This window comes from Ranitomeya imitator, chromosome 8 (assembly GCF_032444005.1).
Source record: "Ranitomeya imitator isolate aRanImi1 chromosome 8, aRanImi1.pri, whole genome shotgun sequence".
Taxonomy (NCBI): domain Eukaryota; kingdom Metazoa; phylum Chordata; class Amphibia; order Anura; family Dendrobatidae; genus Ranitomeya; species Ranitomeya imitator.
The window spans coordinates 5015262-5033503 of NC_091289.1; the positions used below are offsets into that span (position 1 = coordinate 5015262).

The window sequence follows — 18242 nt, forward strand, 5'->3', positions numbered from 1 at the left end:
TACAAGAATATAACTACTATAATACTGCCCCTATGTACAAGAATATAACTACTATAATACTGCCCCTATGTACAAGAATATAACTACTATAATACTGCTCCTATGTACAAGAATATAACTACTATAATACTGCTCTTATGTATAAGAATATAACTACTATAATACTGCCCCTATGTACAAGAATATAACTACTATAATACTGCCCTATATACAAGAATATAACTACTATAATACTGCTCCTATGTACAAGAATATAACTACTATAATACTGCTCCTATGTACAAGAATATAACTACTATAATACTGCCCCTATGTACAAGAATATAGCTACTATAATACTGCTCCTATGTACAAGAATATAACTACTATAATACTGCTCCTATGTACAAGAATATAGCTACTATAATACTGCTCCTATGTACAAGAATATAACTACTATAATACTGCTCCTATGTACAAGAATATAACTACTATAATACTGCCCCTATGTACAAGAATATAGCTACTATAATACTGCTCCTATGTACAAGAATATAACTACTATAATACTGCTCCTGTGTACAGGAATATAACTACTATAATACTGCTCCTGTGTACAGGAATATAACTACTATAATACTGCTCCTATGTACAAGAATATAACTACTATAATACTGCCCCTATGTACAAGAATATAACTACTATAATACTGCTCCAATGTACAAGAATATAACTACTATAATACTGCCCCTATGTACAAGAATATAACTACTATAATACTGCTCCTATGTACAAGAATATAACTACTATAATACTGCTCCTATGTACAAGAATATAACTACTATAATACTGCCCTATATACAAGAATATAACTACTATAATACTGCTCCTATGTACAAGAATATAACTACTATAATACTGCCCCTATGTACAAGAATATAACTACTATAATACTGCTCTTATGTACAAGAATATATCTACTATAATACTGCTCCTATGTACAAGAATATAACTACTATAATACTGCTCCTATGGGAGAATATAACTACTATAATACTGCTCCTATGTACAAGAATATAACTACTATAATACTGCTCCTATGGGAGAATATAACTACTATAATACTGCCCCTATGTACAAGAATATAACTACTATAATACTGCCCCCTATGTACAAGAATATAACTACTATAATGCTGCTCCTATGTACAAGAATATAACTACTATAATGCTGCCCCCTAAGGGCTAGTATACTTTGATCGACTGTTGAATATCTATATTTTGTTGGTTTGTCTTCTTGCAGTCGGTTGCACCTCCAGTCGTCTAGGAATCATGTTCTTAAATGAAGTGGTGCTGGGGAAAGAGTACCATATTACAAGTGACGATTCTTCTTTGAGAGTTGCTCCAAAGGGCTATGACAGCGTTGTGGCGCGTGGAATAACTGAGCCAGGTGCGAATCCCACAGAACATATTATCCACATGCAGGTTTATACTCCCCATTACACAACACACACTGTGTATAATACTTCAGAGTAACTAAACCAGGCCATAAAGGAGCACAGATAAGCATGTTTGTCCATTACAGAATAGTGAGTGCAGCTCTGGAGTATAATACAGGATGTAACTCAGGATCAGTAATGTATGTACACAGTGACTGCACCAGCAGAATAGTGAGTGCAGCTCTGGGGTATATGTTGTGAATTCTGTTGTCGAACTCCCTCCTGTGGTCGTGAATGGTACTTCGGCGAGTTCTGTCCATGGACTCCCTCTGGTGGCTGTGAGTGAAGCTGCTGCTTCTGAGGTTCCTTACACAGGTGACGTGGTTTATACTGTGGCTGGCTGCTCTATTTAACTCCGCTCAGATCGTTACTCCATGCCAGCTGTCAATGTTCCTGCATTGGTTCAGTTCGCTCTTGGATCTTTCTGGTGACCTGTCTATTCCAGCAGAAGCTAAGTTCCTGATAGTTATTATTTGTTCATTGTTTCCTTGTCCAGCTGGATATCATGATTTTGTCTTGCTAGCTGGAAGAGTGGCATCTCCGCACCGTGAGTCGGTGCGGAGGTCTTTTTGCACACACTGCGTGGTCTTTTGTAGTTTTTTGTGCTGACCGCAAAGTTACCTTTCCTATCCTCAGTCTGTTTAGTAAGTCTGGCCTCCCTTTGCTGAAATCTGTTTCATTTCTATGTTTGTGACTTCATCTTAACTCAGTCATTATATGTGTATTTCTAGAAAATTCTCGCCTGCTGAGTGCAATTATGATGTTGGCAATCGAGAGTTGTTGGCCATGAAGTGGGCATTCGAGGAGTGGCGACATTGGCTTGAAGGAGCTAAACATCGCGTGGTGGTCTTGACGGATCACAAGAATTTGACTTATCTCGAGTCTGCCAAACGGTTGAATCCTAGACAGGCTCGATGGTCGCTGTTTTTCTCCCGTTTTGATTTTGTGGTTTCACACCTTCCGGGATCTAAGAATGTGAAGGCTGATGCCCTGTCTAGGAGTTTTGTGCCCGATTCTCCGGGTGTTCCTGAGCCGGCGGGTATTCTTAAAGAGGGGGTAATTTTGTCTGCCATCTCCCCTGATTTGCGGCGGGTGCTGCAGAAGTTTCAGGCTGATAGACCTGACCGTTGTCCTACGGAGAAACTGTTTGTTCCTGATAGATGGACTAGTAGAGTTATCTCTGAGGTTCATTGTTCGGTGTTGGCTGGTCATCCTGGAATCTTTGGTACCAGAGATTTGGTGGCTAGATCCTTTTGGTGGCCTTCCTTGTCACGGGATGTGCGTTCTTTTGTGCAGTCCTGTGGGACTTGTGCTCGGGCTAAGCCCTGCTGTTCTCGTGCCAGTGGGTTGCTTTTGCCCTTGCCGGTCCCGATGAGGCCCTGGACGCATATTTCCATGGATTTTATTTCTGATCTCCCTGTTTCTCAAAGGATGTCGGTCATTTGGGTGGTCTGTGATCGCTTCTCTAAGATGGTCCATTTGGTACCCTTGTCTAAATTGCCTTCCTCCTCTGATTTGGTGCCATTGTTTTTCCAGCATGTGGTTCGTTTACATGGCATTCCGGAGAACATCGTTTCGGACAGAGGTTCCCAGTTTGTTTCGAGGTTTTGGCGAGCATTTTGTGCTAGGATGGGCATTGATTTGTCTTTTTCTTCGGCTTTCCATCCTCAGGCTAATGGCCAAACCGAACGAACTAATCAGACTTTGGATACATATCTGAGATGCTTTGTTTCTGCTGATCAGGATGATTGGGTGTCCTTCTTGCTTTTGGCTGAGTTCGCCCTTAATAATCGGGCCAGCTCGGCTACTTTAGTTTCTCCTTTTTTCTGTAATTCTGGTTTCCATCCTCGTTTCTCTTCAGGGCAGGTTGAGTCTTCGGACTGTCCTGGTGTGGATACGGTGGTGGACAGGTTACAGCAAATTTGGACTCATGTGGTTGACAATTTGACATTGTCCCAGGAGAAGGCTCAACGTTTCGCTAACCGCCGGCGCTGTGTTGGTCCCCGACTTCGTGTTGGGGATTTTGTTTGGTTGTCATCTCGTCATGTTCCTATGAAGGTTTCCTCTCCTAAGTTTAAGCCTCGTTTCATTGGGCCATATAAGATTTCTGAAGTTCTTAATCCTGTGTCATTTCGTTTGGACCTTCCTGCTTCTTTTGCCATCCATAATGTGTTCCATAGGTCGTTGTTGCGGAGATACGTGGCGCATATGGTTCCCTCCGTTGATCCTCCTGCCCCGGTGTTGGTCGAGGGGGAGTTGGAGTATATTGTGGAGAAGATTTTGGATTCTCGTGTTTCGAGACGGAAACTCCAGTACCTGGTCAAGTGGAAGGGTTATTGTCAGGAAGATAATTCCTGGGTTTTTGCCTCTGATGTTCATGCTGCCGATCTAGTTTGTGCCTTTCATTTGGCTCATCCTGATCGGCCTGGGGGCTCTGGTGAGGGTTCGGTGACCCCTCCTCAAGGGGGGGGGGGGGTACTGTTGTGAATTCTGTTGTCTAGCTCCCTCCTGTGGTCGTGAATGGTACTTCGGCGAGTTCTGTCTATGGGATCCCTCTGGTGGCTATGAGTGAAGCTGCTGCTTCTGAGGTTCCTTACACAGGTGACGTGGTTTATCCTTTGGTTGGCTGCTCTATTTAACTCCACTCAGATCGTTACTCCATGCCAGCTGTCAATGTTCCTGCATTGGTTCAGTTCGCTCTTGGATCTTTCTGGTGACCTGTCTATTCCAGCAGAAGCTAAGTTCCTGATAGTTATTATTTGTTAATTGTTTCCTTGTCCAGCTGGATATCATGATTTTGTCTTGCTAGCTGGAAGCTCTGGGATGCAGAGTGGCATCTCCGCACCATGAGTCGGTGCGGAGGTCTTTTTGCACACTCTGCGTGGTTTTTTGTGCTGACCGCAAAGATACCTTTCCTATCCTCTGTCTGTTTAGTAAGTCTGGCCTCCCTTTGCTGAAACCTGTTTCATTTCTATGTTTGTGACTTTCATCTTAACTCACAGTCATTATATGTGGGGGGCTACCTTTACCTTTGGGGAATTTCTCTGAGGCAAGGTACGCTTTATTTTCTATCTCTAGGGCTAGCTAGCTCTTAGGCTGTGAAGAGGCGTCTAGGGAGAGTCAGGTACGCTCCACGGCTACTTCTAGTTGTTGTGATAGGATTAGGGCTTGCGGTCAGCAGAGCTCCCACTTCCCATAGCTTGTCTTGTGTAAGTTTAACTATCAGGTCGTACCGGGTGCTCCTAACCACCAGGTCATAACAGGTATAATACAGGATGTAACTCAGGATCAGTAATGTATGTACACAGTGACTGCACCAGCAGAATAGTGAGTGCAGCTCTGGGGTATAATACAGGAGGTAACTCAGGATCAGTAATGTAATGTATGTACACAGTGACTGCACCAGCAGAATAGTGAGTGCAGCTCTGGGGTATAATACAGGATGTAACTCAGGATCAGTGATGTAATGTATGTACACAGTGACTGCACCAGCAGAATAGTGAGTGCAGCTCTGGGGTATAATACAGGAGGTAACTCAGGATCAGTAATGTATGTACACAGTGACTGCACCAGCAGAATAGTGAGCGCAGCTCTGGAGTATAATACAGGATGTAACTCAGGATCAGTAATGTAATGTATGTACACCGTGACTGCACCAGCAGAATAGTGAGTGCAGCTCTGGAGTATAATACAGGATGTAACTCAGGATCTGTAATGTAATGTATGTACACAGTGACTGCACCAGCAGAATAGTGAGTGCAGCTCTGGAGTATAATACAGGAGGTAACTCAGGATCAGTAATGTATGTACACAGTGACTGCACCAGCAGAATAGTGAGTGCAGCTCTGGGGTATAATACAGGATGTAACTCAGGATCAGTAATGTATGTACACCGTGACTGCACCAGCAGAATAGTGAGTGCAGCTCTGGGGTATAATACAGGAGGTAACTCAGGATCTGTAATGTAATGTATGTACACAGTGACTGCACCAGCAGAATAGTGAGTGCAGCTCTGGGGTATAATACAGGAGGTAACTCAGGATATGTAATGTATGTACACAGTGACTGCATCAGCAGAATAGTGAGTGCAGCTCTGGAGGATAATACAGGAGCAGTAATGTATGTACGCAGTGACTCTCCGTGATCTCGTTGATTTCTTTCCATAGATCCCTCCATGGACCATGAGCTGACGTTGGATGGGAGGAAGATTATTGTTCCACAAGGAAAACCAATTACTGTGTCCAAGTTCAAGAACTCCCACTTCTCTCAGAGCGAGTACCTGGTGTACCGGGAGAGTCAGGCTCGGCTGCGCTACCTCCTGTTACTGCAGTTTTAGGCTGTGTCCTGCTCCTCCTCATTTCTAGGTGTTGACTCCATAGCCCCTGAATATGGAAGAAGCTGCTTTATCCGGAGACGGCTCCGGACCCCCCGCCATGAGGCTGGAGACCGTCTGTGTGAAGGAGACATTAGCGAAGCATAAAGGTACTGTCACACTAGACGATATCGCTAGCGATCCGTGACGTTGCAGCGTCCTGGCTAGCGATATCGTCCAGTGTGACAGGCAGCAGCGATCAGGCCCCTGCTGGGAGATCGCTGGTCGGGGAAGAAAGTCCAGAACTTTATTTCGTCGCTGGACTCCCCGTAGACATCGCTGAATCGGCGTGTGTGACACCGATTCAGCGATGTCTTCACCGGTAACCAGGGTAAACATCGGGTAACTAAGCGCAGGGCCGCGCTTAGTAACCCGATGTTTACCCGTAAAAAAACAAACAGTACATACTTACATTCAGCTGTCTGTCCCTTGCCGTCTGGTTCCTGCACTGACTGCTGGCCGTAAAGTGAAAGCAGAGCACAGCCACAGCGGTTAGTCACCGCTGTGTGACTCACCGCTGTGCTGTGCTTTCACTTTCACTTTGCGGCCAGCAGTCAGTGCAGCAAACAGACGGCAAGGGACAGACAGCTGAATGTAAGTATGTACTGTTTGTTTTTTTACGCTGGTAACCAGGGTAAACATCGGGTTACTAAGCGCGGCCCTGCGCTTAGTCACCCGATGTTTACCCTGGTTACCGGCATCGTTGGTCGCTGGAGAGCTGTCTGTGTGACAGCTCTCCAGCGACCAAACAGCGACGCTGCAGCGATCCGGATCGTTGTCGGTATCGCTGCAGCGTCGCTTAGTGTGACGGTACCTTTAGAGGAGCTCAGCCGCAAATGTAAAGTGAAATCTTTTCTTTTAGGGGCATCGTTTCCATTTGTGAGGGGTCTGTCGTGGGGAGTCTCACATACAAGGCAAAGCCCCTTGGGAAAAAAGATATGTAAATGATGTCTTCTGCAAGAGGAGCGAAATTACCGGCCGCCGTATTCTGCATCAGGACTAAGATATCAGCCAAAATAATGTGCCCCCCCCTCCCCCAATGTGTAGAAAGGAGTGAAGCCGGAGTAACGAGGATTGTAATGTCAGATCATTAACACCTTATTGTACAGCATCAGCCCCTCTATACTGCTGACAACCCGCCGGTATATCCTGTCTGAGAGGTTGTCGGCCCCCTGTATACTGCTGACAACCCGCCGGTATATCCTGTGTGAGAGGTTGTCGGCCCCCTATATACTGCCGACAACCTGCCGATATATATCCTGTGTGAGAGGTTGTCGGCCCCCTATATACTGCTGACAACCTGCCGGTATATATCCTGTGTGAGAGGTTGTCGGCCCCCTGTATACTGCCGACAACCCGCCGGTATATATCCTGTGTGAGAGGTTGTCGGCCCCCTCTATACTGCTGACAACCCGCCGGTATATATCCTGTTTGAGAGGTTGTCGGCCCCCTCTATACTGCTGACAACCCGCCGGTATATATCCTGTGTGAGAGGTTGTCGGCCCCCTGTATACTGCCGACAACCTGCCGGTATATATCCTGTGTGAGAGGTTGTCGGCCCCCTGTATACTGCCGACAACCTGCCGGTATATATCCTGTGTGAGAGGTTGTCGGCCCCCTGTATACTGCTGACAACCTGCCGGTATATATCCTGTGTGAGAGGTTGTCGGCCCCCTCTATACTGCCGACAACCTGCCGATATATATCCTGTGTGAGAGGTTGTCGGCCCCCTGTATACTGCCGGCATATCCTGTGTGAGAGGTTGTCGGCCCCCTGTATACTGCCGACAACCCGCCGGTATATCCTGTGTGTGAGGTTGTCGGCCCCCTCTATACTGCCAACAACCTGCCGGTATATATCCTGTGTGAGAGGTTGTCGGCCCCCTCTATACTGCTGACAACCCGCCGGTATATATCCTGTGTGAGAGGTTGTCGGCCCCCTGTATACTGCCGACAACCTGCCGGTATATATCCTGTGTGAGAGGTTGTCGGCCCCCTGTATACTGCTGACAACCTGCCGGTATATATCCTGTGTGAGAGGTTGTCGGCCCCCTCTATACTGCCGACAACCTGCCGATATATATCCTGTGTGAGAGGTTGTCGGCCCCCTGTATACTGCCGGCATATCCTGTGTGAGAGGTTGTCGGCCCCCTGTATACTGCCGACAACCCGCCGGTATATCCTGTGTGTGAGGTTGTCGGCCCCCTCTATACTGCCAACAACCTGCCGGTATATATCCTGTGTGAGAGGTTGTCGGCCCCCTCTATACTGCTGACAACCCGCCGGTATATCCTGTGTGAAAGGTTGTCGGCCCCCTCTATACTGCTGACAACCTGCCGGTATATATCCGGTGTGAGAGGTTCTCGTCCCCCTCTATACAGCTGACAACCCGCCGGTATATCCTGTGTGAGAGGTTGTCGGCCCCCTGTATACTGCCGACAACCTGCCGATATATATCCTGTGTGAGAGGTTGTCGGCCCCCTGTATACTGCTGACAACCCGCCGGTATATCCTGTGTGAGAGGTTGTCGGCCCCCTCTATACTGCCGACAACCTGCCGGTATATATCCTGTGTGAGAGGTTGTCGGCCCCCTCTATACTGCCGACAACCTGCCGGTATATATCCTGTGTGAGAGGTTGTCAGCCCCCTATATACTGCTGACAACCTGCCGGTATATCCTGTGTGAGAGGTTGTCGGCCCCCTCTATACTGCAGACAACCTGCCGGTATATATCCTGTGTGAGAGGTTGTCGGCCCCCTCTATACTGCCGACAACCTGCCGGTATATATCCTGTGTGAGAGGTTGTCGGCCCTCTGTATACTGCCGACAACCTGCCGGTATATATCCTGTGTGAGAGGTTGTCAGCCCCCTATATACTGCTGACAACCTGCCGGTATATCCTGTGTGAGAGGTTGTCAGCCCCCTATATACTGCCGACAACCTGCCGGTATATCCTGTGTGAGAGGTTGTCGGGCCCCCCCTATATACTGCTGACAACCTGCTGATATATATCCTGTGTGAGAGGTTGTCGGCCCCCTGTATACTGCTGACAACCTGCTGATATATATCCTGTGTGAGAGGTTGTCGGCCCCCTATATACTGCCGACAACCTGCCGATATATATCCTGTGTGAGAGGTTGTCGGCCCCCTATATACTGCTGACAACCTGCCGGTATATATCCTGTGTGAGAGGTTGTCGGCCCCCTTTATACTGCTGACAACTTGCCGGTATATATCCTGTGTGAGAGGTTGTCGGCCCCCTCTATACTGCTGACAACCTGCCGGTATATATCCTGTGTGAGAGGTTGTCGGCCCCCTATATACTGCTGACAACCTGCCGGTATATATCCTGTGTGAGAGGTTGTCGGCCCCCTCTATACTGCTGATAACCTGCCGATATATATCCTGTGTGAGAGGTTGTCGACCCCCTGTATACTGCTGACAACCTGCCGGTATATATCCTGTGTGACAGGTTGTCGACCCCCTGTATACTGCTGACAACCTGCCGGTATATATCCTGTGTGACAGGTTGTCGGCCCCCTATATACGGCCGTGCTGGGACTCCTTGGCTTTTGCACTCCTCCTCTCTGCTACATATTTGTTTATTATTTACATTTGCGTTTTGTTACTTTTCCTTTGTTGTATAAACATTGCACATAATAAAGAAAAGCTGGAATAATGAGAATCTTAAAGGGCCGGTGCTTCTGTAATGGCAGCGGGTCGAGTCCTGCTCTCACAGCCTTGTATAAGTCATTGTCCCCTGTATGTTCTGGCTGTGGCCCCCACAGATATTGCTGCGGACCCTCACTGGGAGATGCACTGGTCTGAGCTGCGCCCCTCCCCCCAATAGAATTGTCAGAAACACTTAACTATTGAATTTAGATTTTTGCAACATTGTTTCATTTCTGTTGAACTGTTGTTACTGTGACCCAGAGGGTGCGGACGACTTGGCCACGTGACAGCTCATCCCGTCACCCCCGCCCTCCGTGGTACCGCGCGTCCCCCCGCTATTCACATCATACAGAACCTAAACTCGTTAATAATCTCTTTATTGGCGGTGATCGGTCATTGATCGGTCTACAGGCCGCAGATCGGAGGCTTCCTGCTGAACATCGGAACATGAGGACGAGGCCATTCTCCTTATTTCAGGCTGCCAAGGAATTCCAGGAGGCGGCGGTGCCAGGCGTCGGGGTCGTCCAGGTAACAGGCGTGTCCCGCCCCCTTCATGCAGAACACCTGGCTATTGGGCAGGTTCTGCAGATTGTGCAGCGACGTTTCTCCCATCTGTTCATCGCCGTCACCGTAAACGATCAGAGCTGGAAACTAGAGAGCAAAGAGGTCAACATGAGACGGCCCCTGCCCGGAGTCTCCCTTAAAGGGGACCTATTGCATGTTCTGATGCAGTGCATTGTGGGAATATCTCCACTGCCTTTAACCACTCTATGCTCACATGGTTGTCACATTGTTACCTGGACTCGGCCGTAATCCTGCGCTGTAAACTTGTCTGTACAGATGGGAGCGACGGGCACATACGCAGCGACACCTTGTGGGTTATTCAGGACGAAGGGCAGCGAGTACATGCCGCTCAGAGAGGGGCTGACGATCACCGCGGGGGCCAGATTCAGGGCATCCAAGACGTCTTGTATGAAGCCGGGAGGCGCAGGTTCCCCTAATGGGCTGGGGGCCGTCGCCTCCGATGAGCAGCCGAGACCTAGAAAATCGGGATCAGAATATGACCGACAAAACCAACGAGCAATCACCAACAAAGGGGTCCAGGCTGGAAAGACGGATTAAAGGGAGTCTGTCACTTTAATTTTTATTCCATAAATCAATAGAACATGTGAAAATAAGAAACTTTGTAATAAATCTAATCAGAGAAATCTGCTTCTTTCTCTGCCAGAACTGATCGATCGCTCAAAATTCTCAATTCTGAGGTCAAATCTGTATCCAGTCAATGGTTACATTACTGACAAGAGATTCTATCCAGATAGGAGGGGCGGAGCTCTGGCTCTAGCTCCTCCCATCCACATAAAACTGTATCTGTAGCAGCCGCCATCTCCAATCTCCGTAATGAGAGATTTCACTGAACACGCAGAGAAAGAAGCAGATCTCTCTAAGATCTATTACAAAGTTACTTATCTTCATGTGTATTATTAATTTATGGAATCAAGATGAAAATGAGTTGCTCTGTAAGGCCGGGTTCACACATGCATTAACGCCAGTGCTGATATGTCATATCGCTAGCGCAGATAGAGCTAGCAGTAACGGAGCCGGAAACGCTGCAACCCGCGTCCCAGGGTCCGTCACTCAATGACAGCAAATCGCTAGCGCACACGACGCGCCCGAAATAGAGCTAAGTGGCGGCGTTAACGGACTGAGTTACACCACGTTATGCCGCTGTGTAATGCCGTCCGTTAGATGGACTGCTAAAACGCAATCTGAACATAGCCTAAAGTGTCCCTGTGATCAGGATTGTGCTCAGTGACTACAGACAGTGTCAGGTCGGAGCCGTTATACTGATTACACTGATACCTGTGATCAGGATTGTGCTCAGTGACTACAGACAGTGTCAGGTCGGTGCCGTTATACTGATTACACTGATACTTGTGATCAGGATTGTGCTCAGTGACTACAGACAGTGTCAGGTCGGAGCCGTTATACTGATTACACTGATACCTGTGATCAGGATTGTGCTCAGTGACTACAGACAGTGTCAGGTCGGTGCCGTTATACTGATTACACTGATACCTGTGATCAGGATTATGCTCAGTAACTACAGACAGTGTCAGGTTGGTGCCGTTATACTGATTACACTGATACCTGTGATCAGGATTGTGCTCATTGACTACAGACAGTGTCAGGTCGGTGCCGTTATACTGATTACACTGATACCTGTGATCAGGATTGTGCTCAGTGACTACAGACAGTGTCAGGTCGGCGCCTTTATACTGATTACACTGATACCTGTGATCAGGATTGTGCTCAGTGACTACAGACAGTGTCAGGTCGGCACCGGTATACTGATTACACTGATACCTGTGATCAGGATTATGCTCAGTAACTACAGACAGTGTCAGGTCGGTGCCGTTATACTGATTACACTGATACCTGTGATCAGGATTGTGCTCAGTGACTGCAGACAGTGTCAGGTCGGCACCGGTATACTGATTACACTGATACCTGTGATCAGGATTGTGCTCATTGACTACAGACAGTGTCAGGTCGGTGCCGTTATACTGATTACACTGATACCTGTGATCAGGATTGTGCTCAGTGACTACAGTGTGTATTGGAACAGCACAAACAAGGAAATTGGGCACAATTTCACACAAACTCCCCCAAAAGGGCCTGACAAAATTGCTGACACCCTCCACACACTATTTGGCTGCACGTCCTGTGGAATAAACCTCTGCGATCAGTCGCTCCCTATCACCATCACAGCTTCTTCCTCCTCTCTGCCGGGATCTTGGACTCTTCTTACGATCCGCTCCCGCTCTCATATTTCGTGTTCTCCCTACAGTCCTTGTGAGATCTCTCCACAGGGGATCTATGGGATTTACATCCGGACTCATTGCTGCCACTTCAGAATTCTCCGGCACTTTCCATCCATTTCTGGGGGCTTCTTGAAGCATGTTTGGGGTCATTGTTCTGCTGGAAGACCCGTGACCTTGGAGGCACACCAGCTTTCTAACACTGGGCACCTACTTTGCCCCCCAAATCCTTTGGTAATCTATGTATCTACACGGTGTTCCAAATGATTCTGCACAAGGAGTTTCGGAGTGATAAGGTTAGAACTTTGTTGTTTGTCATTTACACTCATTGATGGTGATGTGTGTCAGGGTCTTTATATCACTGAGAGCAGTTGCAGATACCTGTGCACATTAGTTTGGCCGGTGTGTAAAGGCAAGACGACTTAAGAAGGCTGTTCCACATTATTCCTACATTTATGGCCAAAATGGGAAAGAAAAAGGATGTGTCGGCTGCTGAGAAGCAACAAATTGTATAAAAATATTTAGGTCAAGGCATGACTACAATCAACATTGCCAAGACACTTCATCGTGATCATCGCACAATCCAGAAGTCTGTAGCTGATTCCCAGCACACGTGTGCGTGCTGATAAGGAAAAATTGAGGACTCTTTCCAACAGGCAATTGCGTAAGGTTAAAAGAGCAGCAGCAAAGATGCCTCGTCATAGCAGCAGACAAGTTTATGGAGCTGCTGGTGCCTCCAACATCCCCAGAACAACAAGATGCAGGGTCCTTCAGAGGTTTGCAGCTGTGCGGATCCTGTCGACCCCCTCTATCCACTGCACACAAGCAGAAACGGCTCCAGTGGCCAAACAATACATGAAGACTGACGTTCAAACTGTTGTGTTCACCGATAAGTGCCGCACAACGCTCGATGGTCCAGATGGATGGAGAGGAGGATGGCTGATTGATGGAAACCCCATGAAAACATGGCTAAGGCGCCAACAAGGAGGAGGTGGAGTAATGTTTTGAGCTGGAATCATGGGGAGAGAGATTGTTGGCCCCTTTATGATCCCTGAAGGGGTAAAGATGAACTCCATAATCTATGTGGAGTTTCTAAAACAACACTTCCTGCCATGGTTCAAGAGGAAGAACCGCGCTTTCCGAGGCAAGATCATTTTCATGCATGATAATGCACCGTCTCATGCTGCAAAAAACACATCTGCATCTCTGGCTGCTATGGGCATAAAAGAGGACAATCTTATGGTGCGGCCACCATCTTCCCCTGACCTCAACCCCATTGAGAACCTCTGGAGCATCATCAAAAGGAGAATCTATGATGGCGGGAGGCCGTTCACATCTAAGCAACAGCTCTGGGAGGGGATTCTGTCCACATGCAAAACAATTGGAGCAGAAACCATCCAAAAACTGACAAATTCAATGGACAAGAGAGTTCAGAAGCTTCTTTCCAACAAGGGCCCTATGTGCAAATGTAACATCACCTAGAATAAAGATTTCACTTGAAAACTGTTTGATTTCATTTTGTAATAAGCTGATAATGCTTACAACTTCACAATTGACCATTTTATTGTTCAAAATTAAATAAAAAAGGTTGAAAACTCTGCTGTGTATAATTTGGAACCTGCATTTTGAGTGTTTATTTATTTATTTTTTAAAGATACTGTTTTCATAGGCAGTTTGTTCCAAAACATTGCAATTATACTAGAATAGTAGATGACTGGAAAATAACAATGACTGCAGTTCAGATAGGTAATGTAGAGAAAACATGAGGAAATATAATTTGCATAATAATTTGGAACAGTGTATATGTAATCTATAGAGGCAGCAAAGCAACACATCAGTAACCCTCCACCATATCTGACTGTAGGTATTGTGTTCTTTTCTTTGTAGCCTCATTCTCTTTTTGGTACACAGTAGAATGATGTGCTTTACCAAAAAGCTCCATCTTGGTCTCATCTGTCCACAAGACACTTTCCCAGATGGATTTTGGCTTACATACATAATGGCAAACTCCAGTTTAACTTTTTTATGACTGTTTCAGCAGTGGGGTCCTCTGGGGTCTCCTGTCATAGCGTTTAATTTCATTCACATGTGGACAGCTAGTACGCGCTGACACTGATGCCCACTGACCCTGCAGGACAGCTTGCATTTCTTTGGACCTTGATTGGGCCTTATCCACCATCCGAATTATCCTGACTTATAACCTTTCATCAATTTTTCTGTGCCATCTACGTCCAGGGAGATTAGCTGCAGTGCTATGGGTTGTGAACCTCTTGATTACGCACTGAGGACAAAAGAACATGAAGATCTCTGGAGATGGGCTTGTAACCTTGATATTGTTCAACAATTTTGGTTCTCTTAAGGTACCTTCACACTAAGCGACGCTTGTTATGATCCGGTGGTTTGGACAAATAATGGACCTGATTGTTACTGATAATAAGGACGAGCTCTGGGACGTGGGAACTCTGCTGACCGCAATCCCTAAACCTATCAAAACACACTAGAAATAGCCGTGGATTGCGCCTAACGCTCCCTATGCAACTCGGCACAGCCTAAGAAACTAGCTAGCCCTGAAGATAGAAAAATAAAGCCTACCTTGCCTCAGAGAAATTCCCCAAAGGAAAAGGCAGCCCCCCACATATAATGACTATGAGTAAAGACGAAAATACAAACACAGAGATGAAATAGATTTAGCAAAGTGAGGCCCGACTTACTGAACAGACCGAGGATAGAAAAGGTTACTTTGCGGTCAGCACAAAAACCTACAAAAGACCACGCAGAGAGTGCAGGGAAAAATACCTTCCGCACCGACTCACGGTGCAGGAGGCGCCCCTCTGCGTCCCAGAGCTTCCAGCAAGCAAGGCAATATTGACAAAAGCAAGCTGGACAGAAAAAATAGCAAACAAGCAAAATAGCACAGAAGAACTTAGCTTCTGCTGGAGCAACAGGAACTCAGAACGATCCAGGAGTGAACTGGAGCCATAGTACAACATTGACAGCTGGCATGGGGCAAAGATCCAAGTGGAGTCAAATAGAGCAGCCCACTAACGAATTAGCCTCGTCACCTGTGGAAGGAAACTCCGAAACACCCACAGGCACCAGAGAAAGTCCATGGACAGAACCAGCCGAAGTACCATTCATGACCACAGGAGGGAGCCTGACAACAGAATTCACAACAGACGCTGCAGCGATACCGACAACGATGTCGATCGCTGCAGCGTAGCTGTTTGGTCGCTCTCCAGCGACCAACGATGCCGGTAACCAGGGTAAACATCGGTTACCAGTGAAGACATCGCTGAATCGGTGTCACACACGCCGATTCAGCGATGTCTGCAGGGAGTCCAGCGACGAAATAAAGTTCTGGACTTTCTGCAGCGACCAACGACATCACAGCAGGATCCAGATCGCTGCTGCCTGTCAAACTGAACGATATCGCTAGCCAGGACGCTGCAACGTCACAGATCGCTAGCGATATCGTTGTGAAGTTGTTTAGTGTGAAGGTACCTTAAGTCCTCAGACAGTTCTCTTCTACCCTTCCTGTTCTCGGCAACTTTTCCCCTATTTATCTGGCTTCAGGTGTGATTTTCATATTGCCCATACCTGTTACTTGCCACAGGTGAGTGTGAACGAGCATCACATGCTGGAGAAAAAGTTGTTTACCCAAAATTGTGGAAAGGTGCCAACAATTTTGTCAGGCTCATTTTGGGGGTTTTGTGTGAAATAATGTCTATTTTGCCTTTTCTTCTGTTTTTTTTGTGCTGTTCCAATAAACACAAAGGAAATAAACCTGAGTATAAAAAAACACGGGAATTACAATAATTGAGAAAGATTTCATTTTCTGGAACAATTTCAAGGCAAGGGTGACAACACTTCTGACCATGACTGTATATGACGATAGCAATAAAAGGTAAATCATTAACACGAGAATGTTGGGCTGCGGCCGGCGGTGTCTACTGTACCTGGCAGGTCAATAGCGACAGCGCGATGTCCGGCAGCCGCTAACTTGTGCAGAGTCCCCAACTCCAGCCAGGTCTTGGAGGAGAACCTGATGCCGTGCAGCAGGAGGACGGGCGGCCTGGATGAGTGCGGTGCCGGAGCCGCCTCACGGTAAAATAATTTCTGTCCCAAAACAGTGATGGAGCCGTCCTGCACCTGAGTCTCCGCCATCTCTGCAGCCGCTGTCACCTGGGGAAAAACAGCAGAAACCTCAGCTCCGCTCCTGGCATCTGCTCAGAGCTAAACTGCCGCTTCCCAGATCACCTGGGGGTGAGGTTCAGGCTTCACGGTCTTTCTGCTAATGAACCAGGAGGCTCAGGATGAACAGTGCAGCAGTACAACGGGCTGAGGTGTGGCTGGCGATGTGTGTGTCGCTGGGCAGGTTTATAGCTTTGACGCGAAGGGGCGCAGCGGGGCAGAGGTGACACGACGCCTCGGTCACTGGCACCAGCACAAGTCAATAACCTGCAGCTCATCGGCCCCAACACAAGTGACAGCCGCCATTCCCGGGGCAGGACGTTGTCAGCACAGACAGGCGGCGATTATCTGGAGTCCCCGCAGGAGGGTCGCACTGATACCCGTCTGTGTGTGTATACGCCTTTACAGCGCAGTATATAGCTATATATTCACCAAAGCCGGCAGCACCGGGCGTCTCCGGACACAACGCACCTGAACCCACGGCTCAACTTACAGGAAACGGCCCCTAATCCGCTCCGCACCCTGGAAAGCTGAGGACGGCCGTCAGGTCACCTCCCAGACTGGACGGCGGCGTCACCCACACACCGTGCACACCGTCTATAGAGGGGGAATCGGGACCCCGGATCACAGTCCCTGAGGAAGGACAGTCTCTGGGCACTGCTAGGTCCACCTGCTTAGGACGTGGTAGTGGCCCCCTGACCTGGAGGACCCCTGGGCGCATGCACCAGCACCTGACACTGCAAAATAGCACCTGCCTCACACCCTGAGGGACTACAAATCCCATCATCACCTGGCAGTCACATTGTGCTACTGCATACTGACAGTGGTGGTCTATACAGACCACCACACACAGCGCGACCCCCAGACCAGGATGTGTGAGCAACCTGCAGCTGCCCAGGGACTGAAGAACTACAACTCCCAGGGTGCACGCTGAGAGTTGTACTTCAACACCAGGTCTGCTCTTCTCTGCTGCAGGGTGACAGCACAATGTGCAGGGGGTGCAAGCAGCAGAGCTGACCCTGCACTGCAGAGAGGAATAGTAACAATCAGCGGCTCCTACCTCCTGTCCTGAAGGGGAACGCGCAGAATACAAAGTTCAGGCAGGAAGCAAAAATTATAAGACTCTGATCTGCTCAGCACTGCCCCCAGAGGACACATGAGGAATAACAGCACTGCCCCCAGAGGACACAGGAGGAATCACACAGCACTGCCCCCAGAGGACACAGGGGGAATAACAGCACTGCCCCCAGAGGACACAGGGGGAATAACAACACTGCCCCCAGAGGACACAGGAGGAATAACACAGCACTGCCCCCAGAGGACACAGGGGGAATAACACAGCACAGCCCCCAGAGGACACAGGGGGAATAACACAACACTACCCCAGAGGACACAGGAGGAATCACACAGCACTGCCCCCAGAGGACACAGGAGGAATAACACAGCACTGCCCCCAGAGGACACAGGAGGAATAACAGCACTGCCCCCAGAGGACACAGGAGGAATAACACAGCACTGCCCCCAGAGGACACAGGGGGAATAACACAGCACTGCCCCCAGAGGACACAGGGGGAATAACACAGCACAGCCCCCAGAGGACACAGGGGGAATAACACAACACTACCCCAGAGGACACAGGAGGAATAACACAGCACTGCCCCCAGAGGACACAGGAGGAATAACACAGCACTGCCCCCAGAGGACACAGGAGG

At 48.0% G+C, this 18242-nt stretch overlaps 2 protein-coding genes and 1 long non-coding RNA gene across 9 annotated transcripts in view; 2 read left to right on the top strand and 1 right to left on the bottom strand.

The window, feature by feature from the left end:
• Nucleotides 1-6286, top strand: part of PARP3 (poly(ADP-ribose) polymerase family member 3) — a 37170-nt gene extending 30884 nt beyond the window's left edge. The window contains exons 10-11 of the mRNA XM_069736097.1: nt 1282-1428; nt 5644-6286. Of these exons, the coding sequence (XP_069592198.1) occupies nt 1282-1428; nt 5644-5813 (317 nt within the window). The 3' untranslated portion in view covers nt 5814-6286. The remainder of the gene's footprint in view (nt 1-1281; nt 1429-5643) is intronic.
• A 223-nt stretch (nt 6287-6509) lies between these two features.
• Nucleotides 6510-9533, top strand: LOC138647237 (uncharacterized). Of its 7 annotated transcripts, none has more exons than XR_011314933.1 (5): nt 6510-7063; nt 7288-7944; nt 7988-8041; nt 8098-8813; nt 9321-9533. It is a non-coding gene; the product is annotated as an uncharacterized lncRNA (long non-coding RNA). The 7 variants fall into 7 exon arrangements; XR_011314929.1 differs by having other exon boundaries at nt 7288-7567; nt 7611-7944; nt 7988-8813; XR_011314928.1 differs by having other exon boundaries at nt 7232-7944; nt 7988-8813.
• A 348-nt stretch (nt 9534-9881) lies between these two features.
• Nucleotides 9882-17657, bottom strand: ABHD14B (abhydrolase domain containing 14B). The gene is made up of 4 exons (XM_069736120.1): nt 17591-17657; nt 16296-16521; nt 10318-10559; nt 9882-10171 (listed from the first exon to the last, which is right to left on the bottom strand). The coding sequence occupies exons 2-4, from the start codon at nt 16501-16503 to the stop codon at nt 9989-9991; spliced, it is 633 nt and encodes a 210-aa protein (XP_069592221.1). The 5' UTR covers nt 16504-16521; nt 17591-17657; the 3' UTR covers nt 9882-9988.
• Nucleotides 17658-18242: the final 585 nt, after the last annotated feature.